At 41.6% G+C, this 19,362-nt stretch overlaps 1 protein-coding gene across 3 annotated transcripts in view; it reads left to right on the top strand.

The window, feature by feature from the left end:
* sept9b (septin 9b) overlaps positions 1-19,362 on the top strand; it is a 71,521-nt gene that overhangs the window by 8,392 nt on the left and 43,767 nt on the right. Inside the window, exon 1 of one of the 3 annotated variants that reach the window (XM_041035691.1) lies at positions 6,517-6,553. The exons of 1 other annotated variant lie outside the window; for it this stretch is intronic. In XM_041035691.1, coding sequence (XP_040891625.1) covers positions 6,532-6,553 — 22 coding nt within the window. In that variant the 5' untranslated portion in view covers positions 6,517-6,531. Of the gene's footprint in view, positions 1-6,516; positions 6,554-13,022; positions 13,148-19,362 lie in introns of those variants that run through there. One more of the 3 variants, XM_041035690.1, reaches the window with a different exon arrangement.

Raw genomic sequence — 19,362 nt, 5'->3', positions numbered from 1 at the left:
TCCATGACATGTCTGAAATTTACTTGTGTTCAGACTGTAGTGTTACTACAGTGTATTTTAGGGAATCCTAAAATAAAAGTGAACATAAATGACTGTAGCTTTTTGGTTTGTCAGGTTCTCATAATGTTATCGGCATTTTGTTAAAACTTTCCAGTAGTTGTGGAAACTCTACTGGGTCAAATTCTTACATGTGAATCTCACAGGGGTTTTCCTGACAATAATTTTTAAATTGCATATAAATGATATGTTTACAATTCTCAGACAGTCACTCATACATTTTATTGAGTCCAGGCTTCATTTTGTTCACTCAACTCAGCAGGTCAGCAGCTATGAATCTGCACCCCAGCACGGAAATACCACACCAGTGAATGGGAAGCAGACTGAGTGATACAGCTTGGATTCATATCTGAAATGCATTGTTTTGAACGGTGTGATGCAACGTATAAAGGAAAAACCCATCAAGTTTCTGAGTTTATGTTAGAGGACAACAGCAGACAGGCTCTCCCGTCCATTTGTCTCCCCTGTTATTCGGTCGATTCAGTGGGAGTCATTTGTGGGGCCATGTGGCTGCCATCAAGCCAGGCTGGGAAGTCTGATTGGAAAATTGAGATACAATCAGACCCTCTTATTCCCAGATTGCTGTAATGATGCGTATTTACTGTCCAACAGTGTCTGAATAACTCCCGGGCTTATTCTGGATGGTACACCATGTTTAAGAGGATGACTTGTCAAAAATAAAATTCCAGATTTAAAATGTAACCTCAAAGCTGTTATTGGTGGAAAAACACTGAGAACCATAATCTGAGCGATCTGTTGAAAGAACCACAGTGATTTAGAGGATGGGTTGCCCATATTGTGGTATTCCCCCCAATTCAGTAGAACAGCACTTACAAAAGCAAAAGTGAAATCCTTCTGGGTGAAGCGATGTGAGCTCTGCATGTACAAAAATGTATTTCCTCATGGTTTGCATGTGAGTATGGGGTCTGGTTCTAAATTTGGGTTGTGTGGATGACTGATGTGAAGAGTTGTGTCGTCCCTGTACATGCCCCAGGTTGGATGTGTAAGCTGGAGCAGCAGCAGTGCCTCTCTCTCTCTCTCTCTCTCTCTCTCTCTCTCTCTCTCTCTCTCTCTCTCTCTCTCTCTCTCTCTCTCTCTCTCTCTCTTTCTCTCTCTTTTTCTCTCTCTCTCTCTCTCTCTGTGCACATAAGTGGGTATGATGGAGGAAGATGAGTTTGGCGTAGTGCTCTGGTGAGGTCATTAGACTGTGACCAGCAGGGCCACTTCACACTGTGGTCTCTTTTTCACTGCCCACAGGATTTTTTTTGATGGGGGGGGGGGGGGGCGCTTTAGGCAATAAAGTATGTGTTTGTGTGCAGTTAAGCATGCTTAGGTATGTTGATATACAGATATATGTCACAGTGTGAAGTGCAGTTGTGGTGTCATAATGTTTTTGTGTCCATGTTTTGGTAGTTGCGCCTCTGTTGCTTGAAGCCACATTCATACTCGTTCACGAAAGAGTTATGGCAGCTATACACAAGGCTTCAAAGTAACTAATATGCAACTCTGCAAAAATATAACTGGACATTGGGGTTGCTGCAGCTATGTGATTGGTCAGCTTGGGTTGCTTTTGTTTTCACCTTCATGCTTCCAGTGCTGGTGGAGATTGTTAGAAGGGAAGGAAACATCAAGCAAGCTGAGGAAACAGTTATATTCTCATTTTCTGGAACACAAACACTAGCAATAGTGTTTGTGTTGAATATAATGTTAACACAGCCAACTGTATACTTGGTGCCTTTTTCTTAGTGGACATTTTGACTTGTCACAGGTGTTGCTAATAACATTAACATTGGCTCTGTTCTATTCAAGTATCTTAATAAGGCAGGACAGTGTGACAGTGAGCCAACATACACCAACAACACCAGGACCCTGAAGCTGAAGCAGCTAAATGGAATTCAGCCATCATTCATCATATATATATTTTTTTTATCCCTGTGCAGTATCAGCAGCTGAAATTTGACAATGAACTATAAATCAGTACAGTAAAGGCTCTTGTGGCATGAGTGCCGCACACCATGGCGCACATGTATAATTCCACCTTTAGATAGTGTGTGTGTGTGTGTGTGTGTTTGTGTGTGTGTGTGTGTGTGTGTGTGTGTGTGTTAGATCTGTCTCACAGTGTTTTTCAGCCCTGAAGACACAAGCATCTCCAGCTCCTCTTCCTCCTCTCCTCCCTCACCTTATCTCCTTTCTTCTTCCCCTCCATTTACCCCTTTCACTGCTCCCAGTGCCCGCTCCTCCTCTTCTCCTTTTATCTTTTATCTTCTTCCCACTGTTCTTTCTCCTTCACTGTGCATCGCTGCCCTGCAGGCATCCCTTTAGTGTTGGCTGGCATGCTGGTGAGTGTTTTTGCTCAACTGTTATGTAATTAAATTTATCATGTTTGAGTCACGCGTTTGGCCATAGGTCATGCTCTGAAAGTGACGGCTTACATTAATGTGCACCCCAAGGCTCTCCATCCACTCTTAATCAATGTGCAATATTCAGGTTTTTTTTTTTTTCAGGGGGTGGGGTGTGTGTGTGTGTGTGTGTGTTTGAGTTTGTCTCGCATGAGTGAACAAGCGCACGTGTCCGTCTGCGCCTCATGACCATCTGCCTTGTTGGGTGCAAATATAGGCTACATGTTAGTTCTATGTGTGTGTGTGAGTCTGAGAAAGAGAGAGGCTGAGTGTGTGTGTGTGTGTGTGTGTGTGTGTGTGTGTGTTTTCTATGTGTGTTTACAGGATGTACTGTCATGCAAGAGGAATCTGCTTGGATAACCCTTTTAGTTTGTGTGTGTATGTGTGTCTCTGGCTTTAAGTGGATGTTTGTGTGAGTTTGAGCGTGTATATGTTTGTGTGTGTGTATGTGTGGTGGGTGGGTCTGACTATATCTCGCCAGCAGGTTTGGATGATGGAGAGGGGAGGTGGTGAAAGGTATGAGTAAGGCCTCTCAGGCCCTCTCTGCTCGCTGTTCTCTCTGCATCAGGTCTGTCTGAATTATGTCCTTTACAAGCTTCTTGTTGGAAAATCCAAATAATTCCCAAAATAAATATGCCTGTATGAGATGTATTAAGTTAATGATGTTTTCTTTTTATTTTCAATTTATACTTATACTGTTTCATTAAAAAATAAATAAAAATTAAATAAAAACTGAAAGGTCAGTGTCTCCTTAGATAATGCTCTGGAGCACTGGAGCGAATAATTTACCAAGGACACATGGATGATTTTTACCTCTCCAAAGTAGGTTATGCAAGATTATTAGGAAAATGAATTATATTTAAATGAATAAATAATAAAATGCCAGAAATACTTTCATTGTTTAAAATGAAATTATGCCGTGCTTTCAACTTAATGTTGCAGGTAAAAGAAATTATTGCCACACCCATAATCCTGCTTATTATGAAGAATTCCTTTGTAAGTTGAGGTCCTCCGACCAAGTTATCAACACCATTCAAATTTGTGTGTGTGCGTTTCCATGAATATGCATTCATGTGTGTGAGTGCGTGAGTAGGCTGCCATTTCACTCACTGCTCTTTGTCCTGAGGCCAGAGGAGCACACTGCAGGGTGGACCTGCTATACAGGTTTTTATTTTTGTGTGTGTTTGTTGTTGCTGCCATTTGGCTCCAAACAACAGGAAGAGAAGAGCAACTAACTTACTCACAGCTTTAAATAAATTATGCGACAGTAGCAGTGCCCCATGTGCGCACAAATGCACTGGCAGCTCCTCACATATGTATGTGTTTACATGTATCTCAGAACATGTGTTTGTGTATTATGCATATGAGAGTGAGTCAACAAATGCATAAGCACATGTTGTGTGTTTCATGTGTTTTTTTTTTTTGTTTTTTTTACCCTGACCCTGTGATTAACTGCAGCTTTTTACGTCTGGAAAATGATCACGAGACAGAAAGAGCCAGCGGCCAAAACAGACATGTCTCTATTTTTAAAACCACACCTCTGTCACAGCACCAGCATCCAGCTTTCCATATGGATTCAACACCAAAAGGCTCCTTTGGGAATTGTTTGCTTTTATCCTGATTTCTGGTTTAATTTAAAACCTTGAACAGAATTTTGATTTGGGTCACTGCCTGAATATGACTGTACTTCAGCAGCAATGTTGCACAAATATAGAAAGTTAAAATACAGTGTATAAACAACACACCGTCACATGCACAGAGAGGACTGACCATACAAGTGGAAAACAGTCCTGAATAGTTTTATCTGTCTTCGCCCTTACTAACAAAATAAAACAAATCTGAGGCTGACTGCCCCGACTCAAACCTAAGAGTCTATAAATATATATGAATATACTGCATTCATATATAAGTATAGGCACCCACCATAATGGTATTTAACTGTAATTTAACTATAATGGTATTTAAATTAATCTAACTCAATACAATCACATCTTGACTTGCACACTAAAATAACTATTCTGGTTACAAAAAAAAAAAAAAGTTCTATATTCAAACAAAAAAAGAAAAGACAGAACTAGATAAATCTGAACGGGTTTATAATAAATCCTGTTTTCACTCCGATCTTAGTCAGAGCCCCTTATGGGGCTAAACCTACTCAAATTCTCACAGTACAGTTAGATTTGAACATCCCTAATCTGCCTCCTCTGCTCTGCTTCTCCTCACTTCTCTGTTGTGGATGTCAGAAAAGGCCCGGGGACTGCAGGGGAGAGGCAGTTGCGTGTGTGTGTGTGTGTGTGTGTGTGTATGCAAGTATGTGTGTGCGAATTGTCCTGTATTACTTAGAATACTCCATCCACCGTTTGTGTTCATATTATAAATATATGTTGTAAAATGTGAAATAAGGTGAAGATTCTTTCTTTTACAATCTTTGAAATCTTAAAACACAAATACACAAAACAAAACAAAAAAAACACTTGTCAAGTCTCTTCAGAAGTTTCCCTGTATCAGGGCACGTCTGATAGAGAGAGGCATTTGTCATCACTGCATGTTTGGAGAAACAGCAGGTCATATCACTGCTTTATCCAAGCACTGGCCTCACCCAAGAGAGATGTTCCTGTTGACTCTATCTGTGTGTGTGTGTGTTTCTGTCCTCTATATAAGATTTGCTTGACTAAGTATGTGTATGTGGACAGGGAGACAGTTTGTTTTGGGCCATATTTATGCTTATTGCTAAAGCTAGTCTTGTTGCTATGTGCAAATCTGGAAGATATGGGGTGAGGAGGTATGTTCCTTGTAAGAAAAGAGGAATAGGAAGTGAGCTGTGTTGAGCCTTCTCCCTCTCTCTCTGACACGAAAAACAATGACGGGTGGGAGTGAGATTGCGTGTGTTGCAGCGTCTTGAGAGTTTCTCACCAAGACGACGGCTCGTTAAGTGGCACTTGAACTTGTCGAGCTGCAAGTTGATGGTCAGAGGCCGGAGTCTGAGCATGACGTGTTTTGTGTGTGTGTGTGTAGGTGTGTTTGTGTGTGTGTGTATTACTGTGCTTCTCTGGTAACACCAGTTATTTTTGCTGCTAAATCTGGTTTAGGGTCACAGAATAATGATTCTTTCGTACTGTGAGAAACATCAAAGTCATTTCTTATAGAGCTGAGCTGAAAGGCACTCACTTGATATGTTGGAGGTGAGAAACTTGTTGGCGGAGTTCATACTAGACTAATTATTAGCTGCTGTAAACAAGCTTTATTGAGAAGCACTTCATTCATCGGTTCTTTGTATCACAGCTTTATGTGGGCTTCTACATGCTGATATTGCAAGTAGTATGTGGTGATGATGACATGGTAGGACTGTGTGTTGTTGGTGGATGGTTTTACTCGTGTAATACGTGGGGCGAGTTTATTTTCAGATGAAGACCTTTGGTCGAATGGGCTGAGGCTCTGTTTCAAAAGGCACAATGCAGCTTCAGTGTCAGGGGAGCGTGTGTGTGTGTGTGTTTGTGTGTAGGTGTGTGTGTGTGGTGAGTGAGAGAGAGAGAGAGAGAGAGAGAGAGAGAGAGAGAGAGAGAGGAGAGAGAGAGAGAGGAGAGAGAGAGAGAGAGGAGAGAGAGAGAGAGAGGAGAGAGAGAGAGAGAGAGAGAGAGAGAGAGAGGAAAAAGTCAGGCTGCTTCATTATCATGGGAATAATAGAGAATACAGGAGAAAGGGACAAGAGAAAAAAGCAAAATGAAAAAGTGTCAGTTTGTGTGTCTCTGGGATAAAAGCCTGCATCACATGTATGAGCAAAGAAAGCCAAGAGAGAGGGGGGGACTCCATATGACTAGCACATGGTTGCGGATGTCTGCTCCGTTCACTTGTTATCCTGACAGACTGAAGACATTAAAACTTGGAGGAAGTAAGAGCAAGGGAGACAGAGGGAGGAAAAGGAGGGAGGAGAGAGGGAGGGTTGAAAGAGGGGGACAGGGTGACTAAGTCAGGAGAAAGGGGAAGTCTCCATGAAGAAGAAAAAAAAGGGAGGGAAGGGAGGAGAGGAGAGAAAAAGGAGAGGTTACATGTGGTTATTTGAGGTAGCTGTTGAGTTATGGAGCGAGACAGAATAGCCGGTAAGTTGTGGCTTTTTCCAGTTTCTTTGATACTTTAACAGTAAGGAATTTTATCCTCAGGAGGGAGTTTCTTTCTTCTTTTCTTTGTTAGACTTGAGAGGAAGCTGCTTCTCAGCAGGGGCAGCAGTCAGCTCGAAGCCACCCTGGTTGTGTTTGCTTTGCTTGGTCAGTTGTGTGAGCAGCCGTTTAGAAACTCCTGTCTGTCTTTACGTACGTATGTCTGCATGTCAGCTTTACCTTTGATTTATTTCTCATAGATGTTGTCTGAGCCACAAACCAGAAGTCTTTGTCTCCTCTCATTCTCATTGAATGAACAGCCACGGCTAAGCTCACTGTGAAGTGCACACACTGTCTCTGAATAACTACCATATGCAGAGTGACACTGAGCAAACCTCATGTGATACGCTGTCAAAGACGACTTCCCAGAATGAGAATGCATAATCTTCCAGTGCAGAGTTGCAGCCTTGGGTCGGATACTGACTTACAGCTGACCCACATCCTGTGCACCACTACCATATGTCAATAGATGGACAGAGTTAAATCTTCATGCCGTCATCATATGATTGGGCTTTAAGCTGAGGAGCCCAGTTGTCAGATTAATTCAGACCGACACAGATGGTTTATTTTAAGTTACAGTTGCATGAGAGCAGAGCTCATATGTCAGCTAATATGATTTGGTTTTCGACACAGAGCAGACTCTTTTGAGGAATGTTTAGCTTGCACCAGAGTCTGTACACCATGGCATTTATAACTCTGTCCCACTCAGAAGCTTCTGCCGTGGCTATTTCCCATCAGCAATTCTTCTTGACTCCTTTAATCAGTAACTCTTAATTGGTTTTAATGTGTGCTTTGTTTAGTGTTAATGGAGACTCAATGGAACTTCTGTTCAGGCCCATATGTGTTCAGTCTGCGCTGTGAGGATAAGGACTAATCTAGCATCTTACAGTGATTAAGGCTGGACATCAAGCTGAGCTACACTCTGCAAATTAGCCTTTAATTCGACCGTTAATAAAGTGGCTGAGCTCAGTGAGCCGTACAGACACGCCGCACACCTATTTTGATTACCACTTGGTGGCAGTGTTGCAGTGTCATTTTGTCCTCTGTGGTACAGCCACCATTTCCTTAAGTTCTGTGAAATGTTCCATGTGGATGATTCATATTTTGCAGATGGAGGGATTTTTTTTTTTTTTTTTTTTTTTTTTTTAATGGGAGATGGAGGAATTTAGTAAAGACTGACTCCAGTGGGGGTGAGGATAGTGTAGTAGAGAGGTGAGGAAGCTAAACGTTAGCTATTTTTCCACCGTGAAATCACAGCTGTCAGGCATGATTCCTTCCCCCTCCTCACTCCTCTCAATTGAGGAAGTCCTGCATAGGCTGAGCTACTTCCTAGTTTCCAACCTGTGCTGTTGGTTTCTGTTTCGGGCCTGTTGTCATGACTGCAGCCTCAGCCTCAGCCCCTGTCCCACCCACTCCTGATCCCTTCAGACCTTGTTTTGATAAAGATAGGAGCTGAGGCTGCAGTGCATAGATGCCATTTTCACCCCCCCTGATTACGTTTGCATTTTCCTCCACCCTGACTCTGAGCACCTCCTACCTTCCTCATCCTCGCCTGTTCAGGATTAAAATAATATGTTCAATATGACACATAATCTTCCCTGACTGTCCCGTATGGTCACCACATTGACTTGCTTTAATTGCTAATTGGTGACACACTGTCTTTAAAATACAACAAAGGAAAAGAAAAACAAAGTGTTCAGTCTGGAAATGAGAGAAATGGTTGCGTGATGTTTTTTTTTCATGTTCTGCCAATGAAACAGGAAGAAAATCCATGTCTTGTCAGTTGAGATGACACTAATTGCAGTATTTCTGTGGCCTGTTTTGCATCACACTGACAACAATAAAAGCAGTGATTCAGTAGTTGGACTTGGGGGTTACAAGCAGGACAGCTACAGCCTTCTTTGATAGATTTTGAAAGGACCTGTTGGTGCACATCCCTCAGGGACGTAAGGTGATTAAAACCCGCTTGCATTTGTTGACATGAAGGGGTCAAGGCCAGGACCCATACTGAGTTTGTGACTATATTCTAATACATAGTGTGAATGATCATGCATCACTCTTTCTATTAAAAGCCAACATTTGGCAGCACATAATGTTCAATGTTGCTTTTAAGTTGGTCACAAATTTAATGGTACTTTAATGGTATGTGAGCGCACTGTCTCCCATTGCGTCTGTTCACACACGAATGTACAGTTTTGGAAGTGCTGATGTATCCACCCAGAGCACTGTATACTCTTACCCTGAAACACACGTGCACAAAACCACACCCACCACCACAAACACACATGAACCTGGAGTCAAAGGAAATCAAGGAAATCACTCAGCTCGCCATGTTCCATAAAAGAAGTGTACAGGATATCCTCTATGAGTGAACGCCCCGCAGTTCTCCTCCCACTGCCCTCCCAGTATCTCACCTCATATTGTTTCTCAGATTGTTATTTAGTGATGATAAGTGAGGGAGCCATGAAAACGGCCAGCACAGGGAGCACAGGAAACGGACTGGGAAGTTCCACCTTCAGTCATCCTGAGGGAGGATTTCTGACAGGTGACATTTTTCAACATGATGGAAACAGGTCGAGCCAAGTGTGATTGTTTACAAGCAGCTCAGCTTGCGGTTAGCTCTGGGTAAAGAGAACAACGAGGGCTGTCAAACTGTTAAAAACAGAACCAAGCTGAGTGTGGGGAACTTAATGCATGCACAAAATAGTCAGTGTATAACTATTATTAACTTGCAGACTTTTCATGAGTGCATTTTCAAAACACATTTCATTCACAAATAAAGATAACTGGCCAGCATTTAACTCACAAGATGCACTTTACCCATAAAGGGCATTTTTGAGTCTCTAAATGTTACAAAAATGCTTTCACCCCCCCACCTTATTTAACAGACATCTATTTTTCAATATCAAAATACAATAAAGTCATAACAGTGATATTTTATTTTGTTCCATAAAATATGCATTTCAAATATGTTTTTACCACAAATTACAGCATATCACACTGACACTTCTAAATCATTTTATAGATAAGCATGAAGATGTGTGAAGAGCTGCATCTAAACCTTTATCATCCCTCACCTTCCAAAAGACGGGGAACAAATATGCAAACTCTAATCTTCATAGTGACACATATGTGAGGAGGTTGGCAAGTTGTCAACAGCTGAACTTTCATGTGATACTCCAGTGGTTTGCTTACACCAAGATAACACAGACTCCATAGATCCATTTTACAAATGCCATTTGTGCTCAGTAGAACAGCTCCCTACGCAGTGAGTAACATCCAAGTCTTAAAACCACTGCAGTCTTCTTGCTGCCAGCATAAATTGTCCACACAGCTTTTAGGCCAATTTAAAAGCTTCAAGGATAATAGTTTTTCCAAAGAACTGTCATATTAATAAAAACATACATATACTGTGTGAGTAGTGGCATAGAGTGATCTGGGTTAAAACAAGGCTGTATGTGCCTACTCTCAATGAACTCTTCCTACTTCTCCAGCACCCTCAGTTTCATTGTTCTTTCTTGTTTAATTGGATAATATTTCTGCACTGACAGCGTGTTATTTAGGCTCAGCTACAATAAGTGAGTTAATTCAACTCACATTCATAAGTGTAATCTTTTTTAATACATCCTGTGCATGTTGGTTGAACTGATCAACTTTAAGAGGTGTCATTTAGATAAAGGTTGAAACCGCACACTTTAGTCCATGTGAGCAAATCGTGCAAATAGAGTTTGGTTTTGTGCATCTTCCTGCATATGAGGCTGTGTGAGGTTTGTGGTTGCGTTGAATTCCTGTTTGTCTTAAAATGACCAAGCAACACAGCCTAAAATATAAGCTGCATAATAATAAATGCCTCCTGCATAAATGTCATCTTATCATAAAAACAAAGATATTTAAATGCTGGTGTACATGAATATTTGACATTTTACACAACATGTATGCACAGGCACATGATCACATAATGTTACTTCTGGTACAAACACATACGCGCATACACATGCTCTGCTGCTCCAGATGTTGTTTTGGAGCTTTCCCTTATTCTGTCGCTGAGCTTTGCCTCACAGCCAGCCCAGAGTGTGTATCCATGTTTAGATAAATACACACTGGCTGGTGGAGGTGTGTATTTCACATACCATGTGTTCTGGTTTAATTGAATACTTGTGGCATATGGTTTACAGTGCACTTGGGCCTGCATGGGCACTGAGGGAGCACATGCTTTGTTACGTACAGCTCTCTCTCTTTCTCTCTCTCTCTCTCTCTCTCTCTCTCTCTCTCTCTCTCTCTCTCTCTGTATATATATGTGTGTGTGTGTGTGTGTGTGTGTGTGTGTGTGTGTGTGTGTGTGTGTGTGTGTGTGTGTGTGTGTGTGTTTGTGTCTGTGTTTGTGTTTGTGTGCACGCACTGTTACAGTACATACAAAGTTTTTTTTTGTTTTTTGGGTTTTTTTTTTTTTTCATACATGTGCATAGTGTACAATAACCATACACATGCTGGGAAGCTCAAACCAACACATAAACTATAAAGGATGCAGCTGCCAGGATGTGTGATGCATATTATGTGCTGTATTACAAAATGGGCTTGAAGCTTAATTGCACAACATATGACAACAAGCTTCTCAGGGGACTTATATTCTACCTAGTAAAGTTTCTGATTGATGGATACATACAAATACTGTGCGCACACCAGCACCACATTCTGTTTTATATCCTGAGACACCTTTGCAGCAGTTTTATAAAACAACCAGACTGCACCATAAACGCACAGTGTTATTCTGTGTCACCATCGACCTCTCAGGTGTTAGGGTTAGGGGCCACTGGGTGGGCTTGGCATCCTATTAGTGCCCCTTTGAAAGAAGTTTTTCATTCTAATGGGATTTCCCAACTATTTGGAGCCTATAAAAGTGCCAAGCAGTGTTTTGAGCCTTTGTGCTCTCACTAAGGCTGAAAAACTGTATGTGATTTGTGGCATCTGATGTGCGACAGTATCTCCTGTATATCTGGAAGTGGAAATAACCAGATTCCTGTGGTCCTTGCTGTAGTTTTAAGTTTCTTTTGAGGCTGAGCTGGGGCCAACTTCTACATTAACTGTTATGACTATAACCATTAATGTGGGAATGGTCAAAATGACCAAGGCTCAGGGACAATTCATCAAAATCTCATTTGCAGTTTCGCCTTGCTGCAGACAGGAAGTTGCAAAAAGCTGCTCACTCATGACCAATATAGTGATATCATCGCTATTGCTTTGTTTCTGTGGCAGATTCATGAACAAGTAACACTGTGGCACATCCCAGAGGGAGATGGTGGAAGTGGTTAAGTAAACACAAGGCCAACTTTGATATTTCATCACTTCAGATTATTTTATCAACACCTTTTCAACAGTGTTTCTCTAATACTCCAAAGAACGTTCACCAAATTGGCCACAGCAGCTTCAAGGAGCAGCAGTGTAACCATACCCACTACATCAAAAGCCAGCTGCTCGTCGGTGCTCAGTGCTGGATTTAAAGGTCTGATGTGTCCACCGTGCTCAAATTCCCATGTTCTTCCTGATAACGGTGTCACAAAGGGCAGGTTGGTGCACGAATCACCCTTTGATTGCCCTGAGGCTCTGCTGCAAACCCCTAATGTCAACTTTGTACAAGAAGTCGCTCAGGTTTTTCTGTCACAGGAAATCGGCTACCACAGAAGTGACTGCAGTCAAGCTAACATGCCAGCCAGTTTTTTAGCTACATGACATCATGATGGCTTATAAATAACATGCCACTTTTAACATTTTGCTAAACATTCTGCGAATCCTGTCTACTCAGTTTAAGCTTTTAATGTGTCATTCATCAATAATGTAGCATGAAAGGACACATGAAAATGTGTAGTGATAATCCTCAAACTGACTCAAGAAATTGTCGTTATGCATATGCCATTAGGTGATACCAGGCTGGTTTTTGGAGGTTGTTCACCCAAAACTGAAGCCTCAAACTCTCACTTCAACAGGGGATGTTGTCTAATTTCAGGTTAACTTGGTTAAAGTTTACCGTGTGACAGTGTGTGTGACATTTCGTCCACTTTCACTGTGAGAGCTGCTCAGAGGCTGAATGAGGAAATCAGACCTGAGAGCACCTTGGGTCGTAAAGGGTCTCAGGGTATGACAGGGTCTGTTGTCTGCGTCAGTGCTTGCGCGTGCACGCACGAGTGCGTGGGGGGTAGGGGAAATGCACACATACACTCTCGAGGGAGAAGGGGGAGAGTGTTTCTAGCTACAGGGAGGGGAGGAGAAGGGAGGAGACTTGCCTGTTGCCTTCTCGCTCTCTCTGAAGCCTGAATGCAGTGATATAGAAAAGTTGGTTGGAAGTCAGAGAAAAAAAAGTTGCTCCTAGAGCTGTGGGCTTGGACTTGTTTCTCAGTGACTCTATTTTGGAATTTGTTCAGATTTGACAGGGAACCACTTGAAAGTTGAAAGACAAAGAAGTTGTGAGATATTTCATGAGTGAAAAGATGTCTGACTCTGGAGTCAATCCACACTTGGAGGGGATTATTTCTGATTTTGAAGGTTTGTAATTTATTTTCCACTTTTCTTTCACTTACAATGTGAAATCATACTGACAGTTTATGAAAAGAAGCAACATCTGTCAGACATATTCTGTTTGTGAGTAGTATTATTAGTTTGATCAGTATCTTTTCACCATGTGTGCCAATGTGCTGTGTGTGCATATCTGTGAAGTAGTTTACATGTATTTCTGTGTGTGTGTGTGTGTGTGTGTGTGTGTGTGTGTGTGTGTGTGTAGTTGTTACTGTGTTAAAAGCAGGGTGGTGGGCATATTCTGTCCAAGTGCCTGTAGACTATCATCTGTTATTGATTAGAAGTTATGTCAATAATAGGAACAAACACAGCACTGACACCACACTATTCCAGCCCTGGAAAGCCCTCAGCTGAAAGCACTAAGAGTGAGACAGTGGAAACCTCGACTCTAAGAGTTAACATCTGTCTAACCCCTCATACAACATTCACAACTGTGCCTCTCCTTTGTTTTCTAAGCCAGCGTGGAGCTGGCATTAATTCCCTTTGTCCTCCTTTTCCTCTGCCGTTCTGTCTTTCTTCCTTCCCCACGCCTTTCCTGTTCCTCCTCACAGTCACTGTTAGATGTCATCGACTGATGCTGAGATCAGAAGCCAGACAAAGTACACATCCTCAGCAAAATGCAGATCAGTGGAAGTACAAGCAGGTTTTGAATAATTAACATTTCTTTCCAATAACCTAGTTTACATGGATTTATTTAATACTCACATGGCTGGTCTCTGTTACTGTGTCTGACTGAGTTAAAAGAAAAATTGAGGCATGTTAACCTGTTTATGCTACGTCAGACTTGTTGAACAGACTAGATTATTTTGAGAATACCTCCAGCTTTATGGATGGAAGTAACCTAGTTCTCAGTCTGTGGTGGTCAGATATTCTCTAATGTATCTGCTGGAAGACCATTTTTGGTGTAAATGGGATGTTACAGGTGGATCGAAACATCACATTAGCTAGTTTATTCTCAGTGACATTAAAAGGCAATAAGGCCAAATGCAAATAGTTATAGTAAGACCACTACCGGATTACTCCCTGCATGTGCTCTTGTAATGTATTGCCAAAGACAGTCATCTACACACAGATAACACTTTCTGTAGCCAATATTCTGATAGTGACCATCATAGTCCGTGTCATCAGTAGATTATAATGGTCAGTACAAACCAGTTTAGTGTTTTCATCCAGTGTATAAACAACTGTAGAGAGAGGTTCAACACTTGACTGAGAAAATCCCTATTTTATCCTAGGTCATTATGTTTTCCAGTACATTGCACTGCGCTGTATCTCACACTATAGAGGAAATGGGCACAGAGATGGGAAAGGCAATTTCATTGGTGAGCACACTAAAGACTACTGGGGGATATTATTGAAAATGAATGATAGAAACAAGCATAGAAACTACAGACTGAAACAATAAGACAATTTCCTAAAACGTACAAACTGCCTCTGCTGAATCTAAACTTATGAGTCACCAGAGAAAAAGTCCAGAATAAGCCCTTATTTGTATATTCAGAGAGGCTTTGTAGAGTCATACACGGGCTCCTGCTGTGTTTGCCAACCTAAACTGAGTGTTGTGTCCAGTCCAAGCTATTTGGGCTGATTATCTGTTTAAAGGTGCTATGTTGTTGCTCCGGTGTGGCATGTGGGCACAGAGAGGAAATTAACATAGAAATGGAGAGGGAGCATGTGTGTGGTACATTTTCTAAACCCGGCACAGAGGCCAGTGTGTTATTAAGTTGGTTCGAGTGGACTATGCGTGTCAGTACAACACTTTCTTAACAGTTCTCTGTGGTCCTGTTCGTTCTGAGACAGTTATATTAAACCACAGGTGGCTGGGGGAAAAAAAGCATGCATTGCTGGTGTGCCTGTGTCAGTCCAGTTAAATACAGATTTGGGTTTCATACGTACTGTGTGTTATTTCCAGACTGGCAGTACATTTGACTGTCAATCATCATCATCACGCACACACACACACAAATACAAACGTCCACATTAAACTCCCAGAGACTGCAGATAGAACTGATAGCTCTGCATCATTGTGTTCTTTACACAATAATTTACTGGCAGTCCTGCCTTTGTGAATTTTTTCTGTGTGTGATTCATAAGTAAAAAGTGCTTCGTCTGAATATTTTAATTTCAGCTTTGTGGTCAAGGAGCTCCAGTTAATCACATATAATCTGTAATCCATGTTGCCAACCGCTTTTCTCTCCCCCACTCTCCCTTTCTATCAGGACTTTATAGAAAGTCCAAGCAGTGTGTGTCAACAGGTGTTAAGTAGAATGCAGCTACTCTTTTTATACCTTCTCTGGTCACTGATGTAAATCAATCTGTTCATGAGATAGTTAACCAGTGCTTCAAGGAACAGAACAAGGCTTTACCTGTCAAAGGTTAAGGCCTAAAGAGCCTGGAGCTGAGCACCAGACCAGGTATTCAACAGCTGCCTGAATAACTTTCTCTCTCTCTCTCTCTCTCTCTCTCTCTCTCTCTCTCTCTCTCTCTCTCTCTCTCTCTCTCTCTCTCTCTGTGTGTGTGTGTGTGTGTGTGTGTGTGTGTGTGTGTGTGTGTGTGTGTGTGTGTGTGTGTGTGTGTGTGTGGTCTGACATCTTCAGTCAGGAGTTAAATGGCTCTCATTAGGGTTCAGATCCTCCTTTTAAACATCTTGTACTTTAACATTTCTACAAAAACAATGACCATTCTGACCCAAGCTCTGCACCAGCTTCCTCTAACATATCTTTACCATATACCTATAACAGTCCCAGAATTCCTTTGTGCTGGACACAGGGTGTCGGCCAGACCAGAAGGGAACCATGCAGTAAATCTGAAACAGCAGCATTAGTAAATACAACACCATTAGTGGGCAGTAACAGGAAGTGTGTGTTTGACAGTGTAGCATTAAAGTTTCATCTGAACCAGCAAAATACCAGCGTGTGAAATTCTATCGTTCGTTGTTTGGCCTTGTCAGATGGGAGGTTTGGTCATGTTTTCCCTGGTCTCACCACAACGACTTGTATTCAGTGGTTACTGACATCAGATAAAGGCCATGGTGCATAAAATGGTTTTATGTAACCAGTGTTTGACAGAGATTAACTGTCTTGATCACTTGACTTATTGACTGAGGTTAGAATTACCAGACTGATTATGAGTTCAAGGCTATGTACAATAAATTACATCCTTTATTCATTAAAATACTGGTGAGGTGATTTTTTTTTTTTTTGTAGCTGTACAGTATAACTGTATTTTATGTGTAGAATTCTCCTTTAAACAGTCACACCAGTTACAGGACCAGGTTTTTTTATTTGAGTGTGGCTTTTATTTCTAACTTCTCCCTGTTTCATCATGTAGTGAGAAACCCTGTTTATCTGCTCTTGTTACTATTTGCTGGTGATGCAAACTATTTCCATCTGTTTCACATCAAAAGTCTGTTTGGCAGTTCAGGAGACATTATCCCTTCACTTGCCTGGGAGGATTTTATTGTGATACATCTGTAGGAAGTGTCAATAGCAGCCTAATATCAATCATCAGGACTAAAGAATCCATAAACAGTTTCTGCTATATATTCACACACACAATATATTCACACACACAATAAAGCATACTCACTTTACTTCTAGTGAAGGATTATAGGCAAAGATTATAGCATGACTATGTTGTAATAATGATTGAGCCAGGACACAATGTGAACAACATTGGGTCCTGGCCTTTATTTTAGATTTTACAGGTGCAGTATAACATTGATTTCATTTTAGATGTCGGGATCATCAGTCAGTGTAAACTGTAACATCACAAAACTGTCGGTGCCAACTAATATCAGTGATAGAAGTGGTAACCTCCCCATTTCTCACCAAGCAACCTCTTTGTCTCTCTATCTCCAGTCTCTTTTTCCTCCTTTCCCATTCTTCCCTCCTCTGTCTCTGTTTGGTTTCCTCCCTCTAACTCCTGACTATCTCTTATTAGTGCATCTGGCCTGAGATGATACTGAGTGTTTGTGTTCGTTGGTTGGGATGTGCTTGAGTAGTAAGTGATGACACTGATGATAAAGAGGCAGCGTAGCCTAACACCTGGGCTGTATTAGAACAAATGACCATGAACCAAAGTAAGGATGCAGCTGCCTCCATTTTTGTTTTTGTTGCGGCAATAATCCCGAGCTGTATTGTCTGTGCTGCATTATCTTCCCCACATGAGACCCAATGAGATACTGGACACTGGGCGGTGATAGGTAGTGGAGGGACATGGGGAAACTAGACTCACGGCTGCCGTTAATGAGGTTCCTCTGAGGTAGACTGGACCTCCCATTTCCAGCTCATAGTCTGGGAATGCCGTTTCACTGGGAACGATTCTCCTTCATCCATCTGTCAGTCCCACACTCATACACAAATACCGCTCCTTTCACTGTGTGATGCTGTACTTATGATATTCATGCAAATTCAGTCCTTTCCCCTGGTTTAGCTAAACAAGACAGAGGGACAGAACTACCACTGACCATACGTAAAACCCTGGTGTCTATGGGAGGAAGCGAGATCCTTAAAATATAAGAGTGATCATCTAAGTGGGAAAGACCAAATTAAACAACAACATTAAAGCACAGAAAGATTCAGATTTATTTCTCATATTAAATCATGTGCGCTTGACTGAACAGTCTCGAAATACAAACAAATCATTTGAGAACTAAGCTCTCAAGTCCTCTGCTTTAGTCTTGTGTCGGGGTGCTCCTAATCACAAAGCAGCCAAGAACAGAACTACTAATTTAAGATCACTAAACAAGTTACAGGCAAAACAGCGTCTTGGTTCAAATCTTATTATGACAAAACTTGTGAATGTGGGTCCTGATATCCCTCCCACGTTTAGCTTTAGTTCTCACATTTACAGCTCCTCCAAAATGTAACAAAAGTCTGCAGCAAGGGTGAAGAGATGTTAGAGTGTATATAGTTTCCTAAACTACTGGGACTCTTGGAGGAGGTCAAAATGAATCGCAACACAATACAGGCTTAGCATCCATCACAACCTTTCAGCTCCTTATGAAATCTGCAGACCGGTTTTGGCAGACTAACTTATTCTCTGGCCAGAGTTGAAAGTAGCCACAGCCTTGGACTCCCTCTCAGCAATCATAAAAAGCAGGACAGAGGAAAGCAGGACTAAGAAGGACACAGTCCAATGGCGTTGCGGATTTGGATACTACTTACAAATTGCAAGTTTATTATTGTATATAATTTTTTTTGTATCTATCAAAGGATGGATGTTAAAACTGTTTTATAGTGCCTTATTGGATAATGAACTCTGTTCTCATCAGAACTTCAGCACAGAAAATGAGCAATGGGAGTGTGAGAAAATTGTGTGAGAAAGACCGTTGAAGTGGGTATGAGAGGCTGTTTTTTTTTAAACACTAAGATGTTTTCTGTGCTTATTAAGGGGCATTTCATGGTTTCCACACATAATGTAGGTACTGTAAAACTATCTGGAGTTGACTATAGCTTCCCTCTGCGGTGTAAGAATGCCACAGATGAAAGGTAACCATGCTTCAAGGTCTAGATAAAGGGAGTACAGTGATGGGAGAGGAGTTAAGGAGATTTGTAACACAAATCACCATAAACTCCAAGAACGTGAGTGCAGACCCATTTATGCTTGTGGTAAACGAGAGCGTTCTTGGTGTGTCCGACTAAGACGAAAATGGAACAAGACATTGGCTGTGACCTGAATTTTTTTGTTATGGAGGGGGGGTAAATTGTATCAAATGTCCACCATGTTGGAATGAATCAGCTTATAGCAGTAAATTAGATTAGCGGTGCTGGCTGATGTGTGATTGTGTGGAGCTCCGCATCCCCTAACAGAGTTTCAGCTTTACACAGAGTGCAGTGGGACGGGGGCACGGTTTTCTCCCTGTGGGTGTAGTCACTTAAAAATAAACATGTATACATTCCCGTAAACACACACTCGCTTCGTTTTTACAAGCACTTTGAACAGAACTACATATAGTTACATAAAGACACGAGCACACGCAGACACACCACAGGCCACAAACAGATCAAATAATCAGCTCTGAGTTTTGGATTGTTGGAAACAGGAGATGTTCTTAAGGGTGTGCGTGAGCGGACTGGTCTAACTAGTGTGTCATTATGATAGCAGCTCCTGGCCACTGGCTTGGCACAGCAACTCCACGATGGGAGTCAAATTCGAGTTGACGCTGAGCCAATGCGCTCTTC

Source organism: Toxotes jaculatrix, chromosome 4 (genome assembly GCF_017976425.1).
Source record: "Toxotes jaculatrix isolate fToxJac2 chromosome 4, fToxJac2.pri, whole genome shotgun sequence".
Lineage (NCBI taxonomy): Eukaryota > Metazoa > Chordata > Actinopteri > Toxotidae > Toxotes > Toxotes jaculatrix.
This window is presented reverse-complemented; position numbering and strand designations above follow the sequence as displayed.